The following is an 18,456-nucleotide window of genomic DNA, read 5'->3' as shown; positions in this document are numbered from 1 at the left end:
CGGGGCACAGGGCTTGGTGCACTGGATGTCGGTGATGGCTGAGCACATGGGGGGCGGCCACCATGACCCCAGCCACTACGCCCTGCCTCCGTGGAACAACGGTGGTGTTGATGTGAGTACTAGATCTTAAGACGAACATGCTTGTAAAAAGAAGTGTAAGGCTGAGTTACACCACCATATTTTAACCCTGACTATAACCCTAACCCAGCCTTAATGTACAGATTGGACAAGGAAATATAGAAATAAGTGAAGATGAACAGACGACGGCACGTCAAACACAGTAGCATCTTACTAGTTGTAATAAGTTGTTATTTTGCAAAAAAGATTATAGTCTGATGTGCTGTCGTCCTAGGGTATAATCATGAAGCAGGTAGGTATACTCTTGTAGCTAGCAATGGTACAGTTTTGTTTTTGTAGTAGGATACAGCAAATCCCTTATGAGAATCCTATAAGATTCTTATTACACTTAAAAGTAATCTTCTGATTCTGATATACATTTTAATGAACGATTTATTCTTATAAGAATAATTTTGGATAACTTTGGATATTTTAATCGATCTACCCAATCGATTTTGTTATGGATAACTTAACCGCATCGACAGATTCGTTTTGTTTTCTGAAAAATAATTTTGTAGACGCTATTCTACATGAATTAATAACAGGTATATTTATTGACTTATCAACACTGAAAGATATAATTTCACTACTAAAAATTGGGCTTACGTTATAAGAACAAAATATGTAAACCAAAAACAGTAAGGGAAGTAAAGTTTTGTTACCCCAAGTCTGCACATAATTGCTCAACTCCTAAGTTACATTTCATGACATTTATGCAAATAACTTTAAATTGCCACAATCATTTGCACTCAGTTGCCTTACACCTACTGAGTTTATAGTTAAACTCTCTCATGATACTGAGCCTCTTGGCTTTGCTTTACTTATCTTTCATTGTGATTCCCTTGCTCTTCAAAATGGGGAGACAACCATAAATAAGTACAGCAGTAGTTTCTTATTGTTGAAATCATTTAATGATCCTCTCGTAATACCCTAACTGACATAATCCTCACTATTCTTCGGTTCAAAGTCAAAGTCAAAGTCAAAATTTCTTTATTTGTTTGGACTAATAAATAGTTCTTACAAATCGTCATTTTGCTCTTAAGGAGCCTCTACATGTCTCATAATCTTTTTACCCTACCAGCGCTTCGAGACCAACATTTGGCAAGTGCTGAGAAGAAGCGCCGCAACAAACTCAGTCACCACTGTCTGCCGGTTAATATAAATAAATAGAAATAGTAGTAGTAGGTACATTCGATTCAGGAGCAGTTCACTGAATTTACCATGCATTCTTGTATGGTGTATCTTATAAGAATGGGTATACAAGATTGCGTGGTATATTAAACAAGGTAGTGACGTGCTAATCGGTTGATAACATTCCAAGTTTCTTTTATTTTATTACTGGCGTTCCCTATCTTGTCCCGAATATAAAAAGACTTAGCCATGAAGCAAACTTTCTTAAAAATTTTTGAATACTTTTTTACATGCTCAAGAAAAGATAAACTATTATTATACTTTTTCATGCCATAAAGTTCATATAACGTATTTCGACTTTTGTATATTCCCTTAGTAGCCCAGTCACTAAACTTTGATTTGGTATTTGGTTTTAATGGCTTTACCGTAAAAACTTTGTCATGTTCGGTTTTAATACATTCGAAAAGGTTATTGTAAAGAGCATCTGGGTCTCCCTGCACATACGGGACTAAATGCAATTTATTTTCAAGATTATTTTTAAAACGTTCTAGACGACTAATGGTTACAGGTCTACATACGGCATTTTTTTTACTTTTATTATTCAAATTATTACAAATAAATTCTACTTTAATACCACAGTGATCTGACGTAAGATTGTGTATGACAGCTTTATTGTCAGGGACACAGCTAGAGAAAATATTATCTAGACAAGTAGCTGTGGTTTCCGTAATTCTAGTTGCTTCCTTAAATATCTTCCTCCTCTATCCATGATTATTGATCATTCATAACTTGTATGATTAGTATTCTCAAGATCAGTTTCATACTTAGCTTCTCCTTAAAATATGTTAATGGCTATAAGTAAATATGATCTAGTATTCTAGTATTATGACGTTGTTTTTTATACAATTCACTTAACTGTCTCCTTCTTCTTTATTGGTTTTTGCTATTATTGGCAGATTATTTTTGTGCCTTAATTTTCAAATATAACTTTTCAGATTTTCTTCTATCTGGGAAAACATTCTTTCTCTTCTTCAATGTTTGTATGAGCTATGTCAGACAGATTTGTACCAGGGTTCGTAGACTCCACATCATTGATAGTATTTAATAACTCAATAATATTTCTAGCATTTGCTATCCTACACAAATTGATCTAACCACACGATGCGCGAAGCTGAAAACAGCAATGATGGTTACTAGGAAGTGGCATACAATCTGACTTTATTTTTATTGGAAAACCACTCTTATTTCCTCTACATAAACTGCTACAATGTAACTTAAAGTGCCGTTGGATACCCATTGAATGTAAATGCATACTTGAGATAGTTACGCATTGTTCAGTCGCGTGATAGCGAGTGATAATAATTATTAAGAGCCATTTCACAAAAATATTCCGCGCGAATTTAGGTAAAAGCTGTCAACGCAACGTCAAAAGAGTAAAAAGAACGCTGAAATGGACAAAAAAATCTTGAGCCGTGACCGTATTAAGATTTAAGTTATTAATTTTAAGGTAGAATGAGGTATTCAAACTTGATAAAATTAATTTAAATTTTTAATAGAGTTTAATAAGTCTTTTATATTTCGATTCATAATGAAACACGAGTAGGTATAATATGTAAAANGTTCAGTCTGCATATATTTGATGTACCTACTTAGACTATTCTTAACGTTAGATAATTCCTGGCAATAAGTGGTGACTGAGTTTGTTCCGGCGTTTCTTCTCAGCACTTGCCATATGTTTGTCTCGAAGCGCTGGTAAGGCCCAAAAGATAAGGAGACATGTAAAGTGCCCCATAAGGGCTACCTTTTCTTTTTTTATTATTTTCTATTGACGTTCATAAGTGCCACTTGTGGTCTAAACTGAATAAATATTTTTGATTTTGATTTTGATTTTTGACTCGCCTTAGGGGTTCTTTATCACAATGAAAACAGAAAGAACGTAATAGTTATTTACTCGTCTGTAGGATTCCGTTCGACAAAATTAATAGAAGTACATATTTGGGTCTCTTTTTGTACAATCAACCACAGTTCCAGATAACCATTTCCAGTCATGTCAACTCGTTCTAACCCAAAGAATCACCATTAAATGAGAGCGAGAGAAAAAATGGCAATGGGTAGCTAGTCCACTGTACGCCAAAACACTTTTTTCAGTAACGCGCAGAAGTCTAGCAAAAAAACTAGTAATTTTGAAGTTATTGAGAAATTGAGGATTTATTTGAACCCTAAGGAACAAATAAAAAGTTTGATAGAGTTAGTTTGAGGTAGGGTAATTTTATTATTTCAAGCAATATGCCTAGTGGGTCCATTCGTAAATTATCTTGCTATCCTCGGGTCCTTGTCCGGGTTGGTGACTTTTGTGTCGATGCTTTTCGGATCTGAAATACAGAAATAAAGGATGGATGGATTGAAATAAAAATAAATTGATTTCAGCAAGTCATCATCATCGTTTCAGCCATAGGACGTCCACTGCTGAACATAGACCTCCTCCAATGATTTCCATATTGTTGCGCAAGTATTATTTACTAAATTAGAAGATTTTGCCCGGGGCTAAAATGTTATTTGTAAGGACATTAATGTCAGAACCTCTGTCGTATTCTTAACATTTTTTTATTAAAAAATTTTAAAAGGTTGCTATTAATTTTGCTTGATTGGGTTACCTGTGGATAGCTTGCCGTTTGTGATGCCGGTTGGCTAGCAGGTCTTGTTAACGTATTCGTACTCTAAAACAAACAAAAGCAATACAATAACAAATTAATTTACAATACAGGGTGGGCCAAAATTTAATGCAAATAGCAACGCTTGATTTCTCAAAAACGTTTCGAGGTAGGTAGGAGGGACGCGTGAGTGATGGGACACTGTGCATAATTTCATGAATTTTAGTCACTAGATATTAGAGATGAAACGGATATCCGGCAACTATCCGGTAGGCCGGATATCCGGCCTAAATTTACTATCCGGCCGGATACCGGATAGTAACTCACTATCCGGCCGGATACCAGATATTAAAAAACTACGACAATGTCCTATTAATAAAATGATCTTTGAGGTAAATATCAATAAAATGGCTTATAATAATGACGGCTTATAATAATGACGGCTTATAATTAAAGTCCAAAAAGTTACAAAAAAGCCATATTAACCGATTGAGTCCCAGACGGCATTAATTAATGTCATAACAATTGATTATCTATTGTGTCTAGATTCGCGGAGCTTGAAGGATTAAGGCCTTTCAAAAAACCAATTTCTTTTTCTGGGCTATTCACTCTAATGACGAATACATAAATAGTAAATATCTGTTAGAGTAGGCGCACACCGTTGATTTTTCGTCGGCCGATAGTTTAGTCGGGCAGTTGATCAGTATGAGCATGTATGGGAGTGCGCACACTACGCCGATTCGATTTGGCCGACTAAATAGTTGAATGCGATTCCCAACTGCCTTCCAACTAAAGTACCGTCCAACTATCGGTCGATAGCTTGATCAGTACTACGGCGCACCTCTACGCGCGCGCAGACTGGCCGATTTTTCGTCGTCCAACTCGGCCGATAGCTTCAGTTTGCTCCGCGTTTTTGGCGGGAACGGTCGTCATTATAAAAGATTACCGAACTAATTTATTACTAATTAATTGATTTAAGTAGTTATTTTATGTCCTACTAATATTGAAAAAAATTTATAAATTTGAGCTGATTTTTATTAAGATTTTTTTTCTTTGTTGTATCAAACTGAATTTCATGCAGGTGAAGCCGCATGTATGAGTTAGTTAAGTATAAAAAAAATATAATATTTCTAGGAAACATTCCACGCGACTGATCTCTTCAACAGCGCTCTATCGAATGAAGCAATCGGCCCGATTTTAAATCGGCGGTCTGCGCACCCACGCCCGATACAACTGTTTAGTTGAATCAGTGTGCGCACTGAGAGCCCAACCCGACTGAACTATCGGCCGACGAAAAATCAACGGTGTGCGCCTACTCTTAGACTGGGCGCAAACCACTGATTTTTAGTTGACCAATAGTTCTGCCCGATTTTAAATTGTATAGATGACCCACGCTGAACTGTCCCACCAAACTCAATGACAGGAGGGCGCTACCATCGTTCAACTATATGGTTTCCAACATAGCAAAAATCTGAACCAGCGATCCGGTATTGACGGTGGCGCCCCACTGTTAATGTCATCGACAGGACAGTCCAGTATTTTGGAACTATATGAAGAATCGGCCAAATCAAATCGGTGTAGTGTGCGCACTTCCATACATGCCCATACTGATCAACTACCCGACTAAACTATCGGCCGACGAAAAATCGATGGTCTGCGCCTAAGCTAAATGTCGAAATATTGCCAAACTAGTTGCCAAATAAAATAGGTGATCTTTTTTTCACTGATGGTCTGATGACATGATGCTGTTCAGTCAGATTACGCAGCAAGTACCAAAACTAAATTAATTTTCGCTATTCAATCACACACTCACGATGGCAACCGAAATCGCTCGAATTGATCTGCCCCCTAGACAAGTGGCAAAATTTGACATTCTATTCGGACGGATTCGATTTTCAAAAAGTGTGACTAGTCTAATCTACTAATAGACCCACTGGTCGCGTTCGAAGCACCTGTGCGGCGCTAAACTCGTCACGACATGCAACGAGACAATGGACTAACTATCCGGCCGCCGGATATCCGGCTATCCGGCCTAGCAGCTGGCCGGATATCCGGTATCCGGTATCCGGCCAAACAACTATCCGTTTCATCTCTACTAGATATGTGGCGCTTCACTGAAACAACATCGTACTTTTTGTGTAATTTTTTATGCTAAAAAAATATGTGTGTGGGGAGACGTACGACTTTTGTATGTGAGAAGAAAGCGACCTCTACAAATGGGGCGTCAGCGGGGCGTGTGACGTGGAAAACTTGCATTATTTGTTTAAACAATGGTTTGTGTTTTTTTCGGTATCTTGCAAACTCAAAGGTGTAGATACCGGTAGTTCGCTGCGGTGATTTCTGACTTCTACAACGTCAATAAAACCAAATCAAATCTGTCAAAGAACAAAAAATATACCTGTGGTGTTGTTGAGGTTGTTGATGTTGTAGCACTAGATTCCTTCAAGTCTGGGGAACTTTCGGGCCCAGCGTTTACGTTGCTCGGTTCGTACGAAGTCCTGATAAAAAATCAAAATCATAAATATTTTATTGGTTATCAAACTAATTCTTTACAAAAAATGTGGTGACTGCCTAATAGTAAGTAAAAATATAGGTACCTGTATCAGGTAGTCACTGCCCATTCAGATAATACAAATAGAGTCCTGATAAAGATAACACAACTTTTTAATCATCATCATAATCATTTTCAGCCATAAGACGTCCACTGTTTTCGAACATTATACTTAAAAAACACTTTGAATTTATTTGAATTTGAAAAGGAGCAGAAGATTTTTTTACGCAGATCAAGGCAGGTTTTAACCGCAATCGCACCTGACGTTAGTGAGATGCAGTCTAGGATGGTACATACCTGCCCTACAAGTACCTATTCACTTTCGCCTTAATAATAACTTCTAATAGTAGAAACCTAATCAAGAGACATAAGGAGAGACAAAATAGTACCTAACAAGCATGTGTGGGGCATAGACGGGGCGTACTCACTGATCAAGCACCATCTCTACGGTCATCACGGACTGTGCGGGAACCAACACTGTGGCCGCTTGGCTGCCCAGCTTTATAATAACTCTGGTCTCAGCTGCCCTGCAAATTATTATGAGTTAAAGTAATTTGTTATCATAGTTAATTTAGTTCCTTAGTACTTATTCATATTTTTTATAGATTGCTGGTTCACCAGTTCTTGCTAACGTTTCAGATAGTTACCTGACATACCTACTCGTAATTGGAAACCCTTAACTCCAGCTTAGCTAAACAAATAACACTTGCTATTTCGCGGACTTTGCCAGATATCTCATTGCGAGAATATCGAGAGTCTCAAACCAAAAATGTTTAGTTTAACTGATAGATAAGTTCCTGATAGTTAATCTAAGCTTAGTTTAGATTATAGGTTCTAATAATGTGTCTCCTAAGACTCCATTTTCTTTATCAGGATATACCTAATACATACAGCGTGTAAACGTCATGTTGACTAAGTTAAATTAAGTACTTAGAAGTTATTTTAATTGTAAAAGGACAATGGGCAAAATGGTACCCGGCTCCAATAGATATGTGTCTAGTATCGTTTGAAAGGTCTTACCAAGATGAACAACTTTTACTATGACCACCAGCCTCAGATCTGGTTGTGTACGAAGATATACATACTTTTTTGCAGAATGGTACCCGGAAAGGTCTTACCAAGACGAACAACATTTACTATGACCATCAGCCTCAGATCTGGTTGCGTTAGAAGATAAAGATACTTTTTGTGCAACCTAAGTATCATATATGTAGTATGGAAGGCAGACGCGATCGGGGCAGGGCACCGACGAGATGGTCGGACGCGGTGAGGAAGACGGTGGGCGGAAGTTAGTATCGTGCGGTCCACACAGCTTATGACCGCAGTCTGTAGAGGAACACTATCTGTGGTCGCGATCCTCATCAGTGAGGGACCGAGGAAGAAGAAGAAGAAGTATCATACGTGTCCATCGTATGGTACTTAGGTTATGCGAGGCAGGAAGGGTTTACTGCTCCAGCATCCTTCCTTAACTCTATAATTATTGATGGGGATAATTGTGAAAAACATATTTTTATTTAAAGAAGTACTACCCCCTTATTAATAAAAAGTTACACCTAGGAAGAACCTTGGATTAAAATGACATTTCCATACCAAATGACAATTTAAGCTAGAGTTCAACAAGGGTGTAACTTTTATTAATAAAGGGGTTAAAGTTTTATTACTTCTTAAGGGTTTTATGATGAGTTGCTAAAGCGAATAAACCCACAAGACCCAATAAGTCCACCTACAAGATAGACCGACGACCTCATAAAGGTAGCGGGAAGGCGCTGGATGCAGGCCGCCACCAACCGGCCATTGTGGAAATCATTGGGGGAGGCCTATGTTCAACTGGACGTCCTACGGCTAAAATGATCATGATGATTTTGATGAAAGCGAATAAAGGGCTAATAGCTTGGGTAGTTCATCGTAGGTATAATCCTTTCCTTTTCAATGCTTCTTTTAGTTATATTAATAGATTGTAGTCATAATACATACTCGTATACATGGATGATTGTGTTATACTTTCATTATAATACTTAGTGGAATTACTGCTTTCAAAACGTGAATTAGAACTGGCCCCATAGCAGACATTTTCCTACATCTAAAGGCCTTTTAAAATATATATTGGTTATGGCTATTGGAGCGGGTACCACTTTCCATACATTTGTGCCCATCATCCTTTCGTCATGGATTTAGTACATAGACCTCAATGGGCATGGAAAAATTGAATATGAAAATCCCTTTGTTTCCATTCATTCTGGGGAAATGAATTGACATTATTTAATCAGCTGATGTCTACTTGTCGATCAAAAGTTGGGTACTTGTTTATTTGCCGATAAAATACCTAGCTACTTTATCATTAGCACTCTCAATCATTATCATTTCAGCCATAGGACGTCGACTGCTGAACATAGGCCTCCCCCAATGCTTTCCATGTTACCCGTTTGGTAGCGGCCTGCGTCCAGCGCTTTCCTGCTACCTTGCCTTTAACTGAAGGCCGATGGGCAGCAAAGTTCTGGAGTGGAGGCCGCGTACCGGAAAACGCAGCGTGTGACGTCCACCCACAAGGTGGAGGGACGACATCATCAACCAGGTGTACTTACGGATTATATAAAATAACAACGACCGTGTTCAGCGGCGTCACAAACGCGACGTTTTGCAGGTTCGAATCGTACTGCGACTTGTAAATATTAACTTGGATCCTCTTCGACCCTCGAGGTAGGAACTTGGAGAAGTGGCCCATGGCGTAGTACGTGGGCTGCTTGACGAACTCCCCAGCCTCTGGAAAGACTATGATCGGGGAGTCCACGAAGTTTAGCGCCCAGTTGGGACCCCCGATTTGGTTTAGACAAAGGTTCCAGTCGACGTAACCTGCTGCGCCGAAGTTCAAATTCTAGAGAGATAGAAACAATAAAGTCCTGTTAAAAAGTTATATGAGTATCGTAATTCGTAATGAGTCTTCATAAGAATTCATAAGAATTCAAAGAGAATATAAGAAGAAACCGGTTCCAGTTTAAGGTTTCATTCTCAAAAAACATTGAACGTAATGAGGAGGCATTCTGCTGCAAGGCTGCAACCCTTTATAAATAAATAAAATACTTACCCCTAATATACTCTTAATGTATGACTCTGCTCTATCCCAAGAGCCTAATAGTACTTTCTGTGTGGGCGAGAGGTATCCTGTAAGGTTCAAAATCAAATTAGTAGGTGTAGGTGGTAATAAAATGGCAAACACAGTAATTAGCGATAAAGTATGTGTGTTAGTGTTACTGTCAAACGTCGCTAATATTACTATTATTTTTCTAGAACACCCTGTATTCGTTTCAGGCAAATGACGTCCACTGGTGGAAAAAGGCCTTCCCCAAAGATTTCTACAACGACCGGTCCTGCATTGCCCGTATTCTGGTGCTTCCCACGACCTTTACTTGATCGTCGGTCCATCGAGTAAGAGGCCTGCCTACACTTTTTTTTTTATGCTAGACAAGGCAGGTATTTGACCGCAATCGCACTTTTCTGCCGTTTAAAACTGTGCTTTAAAGAAATCGAGCATTCGAGACGAGTTCATTGATACATTCTTTGCGAAATAATGTCCACTGCTGGACAAAGGCCTCCCCCAAGGATTTCCACTAAAGTAAGTAAAGAAGACTTAGGTACCTTCACAAAACTCAGTCATCATCAGTTTCAACTGCGGGTACAGGTTGGTGACTGCTTCCAATATAGATGCGGGGATCACTAGGTCCGCGTAACCATGCACAGCCACTCCATCTATGTAGTTCAACACCCTGGGGTCGCTGGCTACCAGCTGTGAAGATAATTCCTCAATTAAGGAATTGCTAAGAAATCAGAACAAAATATTATGGCGTTGCCTTAGATTAATAAAGTCTAGATAGATAGTCAGTGCACGAAAGGTGAGGCAGATTTTAGTGAGCTTGAATGGCTCACTCGTAAACGTAACATGAACTTTCAAAGTAAAAAATTGGTAAACTCGTCCGACGACTTTTGATTATTTAAGACGGTTTGTGCTGTGAAAGGATGTCTAAATACATCAGAAAAACTAAAGAAAGTGACCAGTGTTACATTTCTTAAGTAAGTACTACGATACAACGCGTATTTTGCTTGAATTTGGCTTTCAAAAATTAAATACGGGAATGATACCAGTAACAAGAAAAATTTATTTCCCAATTAAGTATTAGCCGTACAAATACACTTCCTTTTTTATGAAATCGAGACTTTAAAGTCGATTTATGTTATTGTAATTATGTAGGTAGCTACTTTGAATTCAATGGTAGCGCATTTTCTTACATAACTTTTTAATTCCTATCATTGGAGGTCCGAAAATATTTCTCATACAATTTGATACCATAATGATCATTCTTCATAAAAAATTTAAAACCTACACATTTAAAAACATAATCATTGATATTCATAATATCACTAATCATACACTTAGTTTTTACTAATATTTGTTTTCATATATTTTTCTGTAGGTACTAATGATCGAAACTCATAATCATTCGAATTAATAACTATAATATTCATAAATGTGATGTATCCTAATATTTGTTTTCATAAATTTATTACTCATAAGTGTATTTATCCATATTATTGAAAATCATGATGTCTATATTCGTATTAAATCGTATTTTAACATTAAATTAATTTGAAATGGTCCAAAACAGGCAATATTTTGTGCCACAAAACTAACGTGACAGAAACGAATCGCTGCAAAACCGACTCCACGTAGTCTTGTCTGCCCTACCCCTAGAGTGTAATTTAAAAGCCGGAGGCGCGGAGGGAGGGCAGCCCTCGCCCGCTGTAACGAGGCTCAGGCGCCCGGGTGAGCTGGAGCGGCTGAGGCTGGTCGCCGAGGCGCCGAAGGCGCCGATGGCGATCCAAAAAGCCGAAGCTGCGGAAGCAAGCGTGGGTGCCTGAGCCTCGTTACGCAAGGGCGGAAGGGCTGCACATCCCGCAGCGCCGGAGACGAGGAGATACCAATGCATGCTGCATGCTTGCTTTCATGCTGCATGCTCTGCATGCTTATCTACTCTATTAAATTATATATGATTTTTTTAAAGATACGAGTATGTCTGTTATAAAGTAAATTATTCTGAACAACAACATTATGAGTTGAAGTATGTTCTTAGTAACAACATTATTAATTAAAACAATATGATCAATGAATGTTATGAAGAAAAAAGATCTGAAAATAAAAATTATGTATTTTAAATGGTTCTTGGTAGTAACAGTATTGATAAAAAAATTATGATTACTAACTGTTATGAGCTCCGATGGTAGTAATAAAAATGTATGATTAAAAAAAGTATGAAAAACAAAATTATGAAGAGAGATTATTATGAACACAAATCGGTAGTAAGACAAAGAATAGGATTTAGAATTTTATGTGAGCCAATATAGAACCGAATTCAATAAATAAGTAAGTACTTGATGCGTTTTGTTTTTGTTAATTATAAAATATTTAAAAACGTATTAAAAATTTCCCTACTTTCGGGGAAATCGCCTTCATTGTCTACACTCCCCAAGAAAATTGACACTAATGACATAAGATTTTTGCCTCACTCTTGACGAAGCGTTTGTATGAAGACTATCCATCTAGGCTTTATTAATCTAAGGGCGTTGCATGAATCTTTTGTCTAGCAGTTGCTGGATAAAGGCCTCCACGAGTATTTCCACAACGACTTCTCCTGTGATTCCCGCGACCTGATCATCGGTATCAGCAAGGGAAGCCTGGATACACTACGTCTTCCGGCCCACGGTCACCTGTCGAGAACCTTTCTGCCCCGACGGCCATAATTCTATGAGCTATGTGCTACTTAGGCAATTCTTCAAAAACGAAGCCACGATAGCCGAACGGTAAAGGGGTCGGACTGGCCGACTCTTGATCCGGGGAACGCAGTTTCGGTCCCCGCCGCCGCTCGACTATTGTGGTGAGCTCACTCGTGTGTGATACAAGCATACTTTGGTTACCTACAGAAAAACAGTTTGTAACTTTACTTAATTACAAATTGACTAGTAATTATAGTGAGTTACCTCATTAAACAGAAATGGTATGATATATCGTTGATCATCGTTCACAAAAATCAAGGTATTGTTATACTTAGAGGCGCGAACAGTTGGACCGAAGTTGTTCACGATCCATTTTGCCTGAAAACAAACAATCATTAATTAAATAATAAGTAAATTGTAACGGCACTGATTGTAATGTAACTGAATGAACCTACTACAAAGTAGGTAACTATCTTGATTGATGTCCTTTCCTAAGCGTACCTAGTCAGTCTTTGACCTTAGGTAAGGGAGACCAAAGTGTTTCGAAACAGAGGTAAGTGAACACCTCGGTCTCCCCTACATTCATAGCTAGAATGAACTAGAAATTTCGTTGCAGGACCAATGACAGTTTACCTTTTCCTCGGGACAAACTTGACCTTCACTGGTTGGGTTTTTATTGGCTGTCAAGCTTTAGATCCTTGCTACACAAGAGTCAAACAAGAGGTGGGAATAGTCCCGTTAAATAGCTATAATTAACGACTAAAGCACATCTACTGGTCACAAACAGGTATCTGATCTGTACTTTTTTTTTCGGGGAAAAAATGCATTGAATTGCATACCTACCCTGCGGGGACAGGGTAGGTTATATGGGGCTCACCAAATCAGAAGGCCAAAGGCATACCCACTAAAAAGACCCCGGTGCTCCGTCATTCGCCTTAATTGGGAAGGAACTGTGGGATTCCGGACAAAGCCTTCACTACCACAGTCCCTCCCGGCGATTGCCCGCCTACACGGGCCCTTACCTGATCGGTACTGCTCCAACCCATACAGTTGAACACCATAGTCGCTAAAAACGCGTTCGATGGTTCATTCGTCGTCGTCAAGGCCCATATCTTGATGCCTTGTTTATTGTACTCATCGATAAATCTTTAAAAAAAACATAAAATGTAATGTCTATTTTGTATTTCTCATAATGTAGGTAACGGCACAATAATTTGTGGTAACGGGAAGCACATGGATGCAGGCAGTGTCCTAAGATAGGTCGTTGTGGAAACAGGGTTTCCTTGGGGGAAGCTATTGTCCTGCAGTGGACATCCTTGAAAATGTTGTCACATTGTCAGCGTCTTTTTTAATAATGTTACAAGATGTTATTTCTTCAAACTTTCGACTTTCATCTTCAGTACCTATTGAGGACAGACGGGATTCTTCAACCCAGCTAATCTCGGTAATAGATCGCTTCGTAGCGATAAACTCGTCTAAATTGTGCCGTTTAAGTTTTATGCGTACATATTACTTTCTTAGCTTTATGTGGTGTACATTATAGTATCTAAGTAGGTAAAGCCCGGTCTGCGAGCACGTAGAAGTTTGTCCAATGACCCCAAGCTACCCATCCTTATCGCTCGCGCGTAATTATATTGCTGTCGCGACTGTGCGACGGGCGCCCGCAGTGAGTGTGCGAGAGCGACAGCAACATAATTTCGCGCGAGTTATAAGGATAGTTAGCTTGGGGTCATTGGACAAAATTCTACGTGCTCGCAGACCTCACTATAGCTATCTAATTCCACCACAGAAACTACTGTATAGCCAGGAGTATAACAAAAGTCTGAATACTTACTTAACATGGTAGTCTGCGTAAGTCTGGTAGTAATCAGGGTTCAGTTTCCCACACACAGAAATCCCGTTGGACACCTTCATCCAGTCCGGAGGGGACCAGGTGGTGGCGATGACGTATATGTCTTGATTAGAAGCCTTCATTGCTGCCTTGAACATTGGGATCTGTGAAAAAAAGATTTACAATTTTGATGTACAATCCCTGGTTCAAATCCCAGCTGGCTTATTTTTTGTTTGGTTACATTGGTGATAAGACTTGTTCTAAGCCTGTCTAGCTACCACTTACCTAAGTCTGTCACCATAACAACAATGTTAACAGGATTGTTGAGACTAGACAGAGGTAAGATAACCAGTTCCTCTTTGGTGAAGACTCAAGATGAAGCTCACCACCGCCTTCAGCCTGATCATCACTTTCTATTAGGTGAAATGACCAAGAGCTTTAAGAAAAAAGACACCTACCTACATTCGTTCGTTTCAGCCGAAAGACGTCCATTGCTGGACAAAGGCCTCCCCCAAGGTTTTCCACGAGGACCGGTCCTGTGCCGCCCGTATCCAGGCACCTCCTGCGACCTTCACCAGACGCGTCGGTCCACCTAGTAGGAGGCCTGCCCACACTACGTCTTCCAGCTAGTCGTTGTCTACCTACATTGTTGCAGCTAAAACTCATATTGCAGCCTTATTGTGTAGTATGAACTATACCTTTAGTCTTACCTTCAAATTGAAATCTTCTTCAGCGAGACTGAAATTTGACAGCTGTTTGTCGTACATAGGTAACTCATTTAGCGCATATTTTCTGCTGGAAAAGTCGCTGCCGCCTATCGGCGTTCGGATAACGTTGTACTCGAGGCCGTTGGAACTGAAGTACGAGCTGAAATTGTTAAACACTTAGTTAAAGTTCAATTGAAAATGCCACGAGTGCACAAGAAAGGCTGCAGTGCGGTAGAAATGGCGACGGATTGTGAGGCTTGCCACCGGACGTGTGACGACCACGTCCACTCTCGCAAGATTGTAGCGACGAAGAAGAAGTGTCAGAAACCAGTTGAACCTGATACGCTGACCGAAGAGCAGAATGACTTGTTCGGACATCAGACTATTCCTTAATCGCACATATAATATTATAAGACTGCTATATAAGATATACAAGTTTTTTTTTTACTTTGATGTGCTTACGTCTGCACGCAAGTACTTGCGTGGGAGCGGTTTTAAATTACTTTTCGTAATGACAACTAAATTGAACAGCAAAAATAGGAAAAACTCAAGATAATCCCATGTAAAAACGGGTGCCAATCTTTAAAAAAATATTTTTACTTATATATTTTTTTCTCTCGTTCAAAAGAGAAAAGTATAATAGGTACCACGTATCATGTGTTTGCTTGGGGCGCTTCTGATATGGGATTCATTCAATATTTTCATAGAGCCTAGTCGACGAATAAAATAAGTTATAATTGAGCGTTAAAACTTAACTAGGGAAACGTAGTAACAAAATTTTTGAAGCAGAAAACATTGAGATATACAGGGTGTTGATTTCAATTCTCGCCATATTTTTTTAGATGATCTATTATGACTTAAAAATAAACCCATTAACACAAAAAATATACAAACGAAAGTGGAATTTTTAACGAATATTTTCCGTGCGACATTATAAACTGTACTGGTAGGTACTCGTACTGTGGCTGCAATACGTTTACACTGCGGCACCATCGAGCTACGCGAATCGCTCGCTTATCATGTCGGATAGCCTACTCTAGTATTATATTATAGAATAAGCTACTTAATCAACTCCCTAAATATGGCGAGGATTGAAATCAACACCCTGTATAGTACTGACGCCGATACTGCAGTAATATTACTTCAATGGCAAAAAAGTAGTTTCAGTGGATAAACTTACTCTATCAAACTTTGGCGTAGGTTGGTATTGGTGAGGCTCAGCCAATTGAGTCCAGCCGCGTCCGTGATGGCGCCACCGAAACCGTCTATCGCTTGGTACTGAATGCTCACGTTCAGTGTTAGTGTCGTCAACGGAAAAGTGCCTGAAAATAAAAAAGTAATCATTATCCCACCAAAAAAAACGTAAACGAGATCATACGCCTCGTTAAAGTTAAACAGTCTCAAGTAGAGCCGCAGACAACTTGGCGGCGCACTGTAGCAGACAAGGCGAAGAAAATCGGCAAGACCTGGAGCGAGATCAAACGCGAAGCTCTAGACCGAACGCGATGGAGGACTGTTGTGGACGCCCTCTGCCCCATCTAGGGGACATAGGACCTTACGTCACGTAGACCCGCACGCGTGCCGAAAGTCACTGAATCGTGATTCGTGATTCAAGTGCCTTTTTCAGCACGCGTGCGGATCTGGTCCACATGCGGGCTGTCCGTTTTCCCTATTACGCGGGCTACAAGCACACGGAACGGGAAAATATGTGTATGAAATAATGATATGCGAACCAGAGCCACATGCGTGCCAAAATCCACAATGTAGAACGGTCGTAATAGTAATCGTATGTTCATCTAAGATATACCATATAAAATCACCCTTAGAATTCTCTCTGCCCTAATCATATAAAAAAAATAACTGATAGATAAAAAATAACTTACCATCAATAGCTTCTTGCATTTGTCCTGTAGTTTTTTGAAAGCGCAATCCCGCCTGAAATTAATGGTTACATCTATACTTATAATAAATCTGTAGAGAGGTCAATTCTGTACATGAAATACTTACATTTTCAAAATAACTGTCAGGGGGTGATTAGTGATCGATACTGATGCCAAAAATGCAATCAGTAAAATTTTTGTCTGTCTGTATGTTCCTTATACTTAGAAACAAAAACTACTCGACGGATTTCTTCCTACGGGAACGGGAATTAGCGGGAAAATCCTTTTGTATGAAAAATCTAAACCGCTTAAGTAAGACGCTTGAAATTTGGCATGCAGATACCTTAATAAACTTAAAGCTTAGTTACAACAGGATATTGCAAAATTTCCACGGGAACGGGAGTTAGAAGGAAAAAACATTTGTATCTAAACCGCATAAGATAGATGAAGGGGTTAAAACGGGATCCACGCGAACGAAGTCGCGGGTGGCCGCTAGTTAATAATAATTCTTCAAAAGTTAGACCTACAGGCTGAGTTGCACCATCTTATTTTAACTTTAACAAACGTTAAACAACTTTAACAAAAGTCTATCAAACTCGATACAAAAAACACCGATGAAAGTTAGGTGGAGCAACTAAGCCTATGTGTTACAGCTTACCTTAGAGCTAGTGTAAGCAACATAATGGTTAACTTTTGGTGCTTCTCTCATAATCTTATCGCAGTAGTCCGCGTTACACACGCAGACCACAGATTGACCTGGAATAGATCTGGGCTGGCATGGGAACTCTGAAAAGGTATAACATTAACAACAAAGATACTGTGTTGTCCGGCCTGTCCGGCTTTTGTTAGGCTTTTTATAGGGCTACCGCGCCGTCAAGTCGAGCCAAAAAATTATATCTATAATATTCAGGATATTGGGCTAACGATTCGGAGATTTAATACTCACACTCGTGTCATCATTGTTAGTTAATAAAAATAGTATGTCTGGTTTTTAGGGACAAGAGTCTGGCTTTCGTGTTTTCAAACCTAGCAACCCCAGGCTCGAGACGCACTTGGGTTATACGCTACGTTATACGTGGATTACTTATATGCACGAGTACTCGGCGCAAAGATTCGTGACAGGCAGTATAATAATAAAACAGTGCATAATCACGTTTTCAGGCAAAGCGTTGTGTATAATCTATACTTATAATAAATCTGTAGAGAGGTCAATTCTGTACATGAAATATATTTTCAATATAACTATCAGGGGGTGATTAGTGATCGATAGGTACTGATGCCAAAAATTCAATCAGTAAAATTTTTGTCTGTCTGTCTGTCTGTCTGTCCGTCTCTGTATGTTCCTTATAGAAACAAAAACTACTCGACGGATTTTAACGAAACTTAGTACAAAATTATTCTTCACATACTCCTGGGCAGGTTATAGTATAGTTAGGAATTCCCACGGGAACAGGAATTAGCGGGAAAATCCTTTTGTATGAAAAATCTAAACCGCTTAACCCTTATTCAAATAAAGGTAAATATATTACCACTTTGTTTACTTTTAAAAAAGAATCCTAATTTTCGATATGGTAATACTTAAAGATATCTTGGTCACTTATTTATATTTTTAAATATATTTTTTTACTTATCTATGCCATTTTACAACTTTTCAACGTCATTTGTCACTGTCAGGTAATGTCAAAGTCAACCAAACGGTTTTGGTGTGAAAAATTTCAAGTTTTTAGCGCGCGTTTTTGGTATTTTTGAAACTTTGTTCAACGAAAATTCTGATAAATGTTTTTTGGATTCAAATTCCTAAACTATAACATTTATTGTATAATCT

At 38.9% G+C, this 18,456-nt stretch overlaps 1 protein-coding gene across 1 annotated transcript; it reads right to left on the bottom strand.

The window, feature by feature from the left end:
- Positions 1–3,515: 3,515 nt before the first annotated feature.
- On the bottom strand, positions 3,516–16,653 carry LOC114352130 (lysosomal acid glucosylceramidase-like). The gene is made up of 13 exons (XM_028303601.1): positions 16,635–16,653; positions 15,932–16,073; positions 14,755–14,911; positions 14,048–14,208; positions 13,236–13,359; positions 12,478–12,591; positions 10,084–10,231; positions 9,533–9,609; positions 9,033–9,322; positions 6,879–6,977; positions 6,298–6,397; positions 3,903–3,965; positions 3,516–3,620 (listed from the first exon to the last, which is right to left on the bottom strand). Exons 1-13 carry the CDS (start codon positions 16,651–16,653, stop codon positions 3,567–3,569), a joined length of 1,548 nt encoding a protein of 515 aa, XP_028159402.1. The 3' UTR covers positions 3,516–3,566.
- Between the last annotated feature and the right edge of the window lie 1,803 nt (positions 16,654–18,456).

Source organism: Ostrinia furnacalis, unplaced genomic scaffold, assembly GCF_004193835.3.
Source record: "Ostrinia furnacalis isolate ACB-3 unplaced genomic scaffold, ASM419383v2 OfSCF1259, whole genome shotgun sequence".
NCBI lineage: Eukaryota > Metazoa > Arthropoda > Insecta > Lepidoptera > Crambidae > Ostrinia > Ostrinia furnacalis.
The sequence above is the reverse complement of the archived record's forward strand: the minus strand, read 5'-3'. Positions and strand labels throughout refer to the sequence as shown.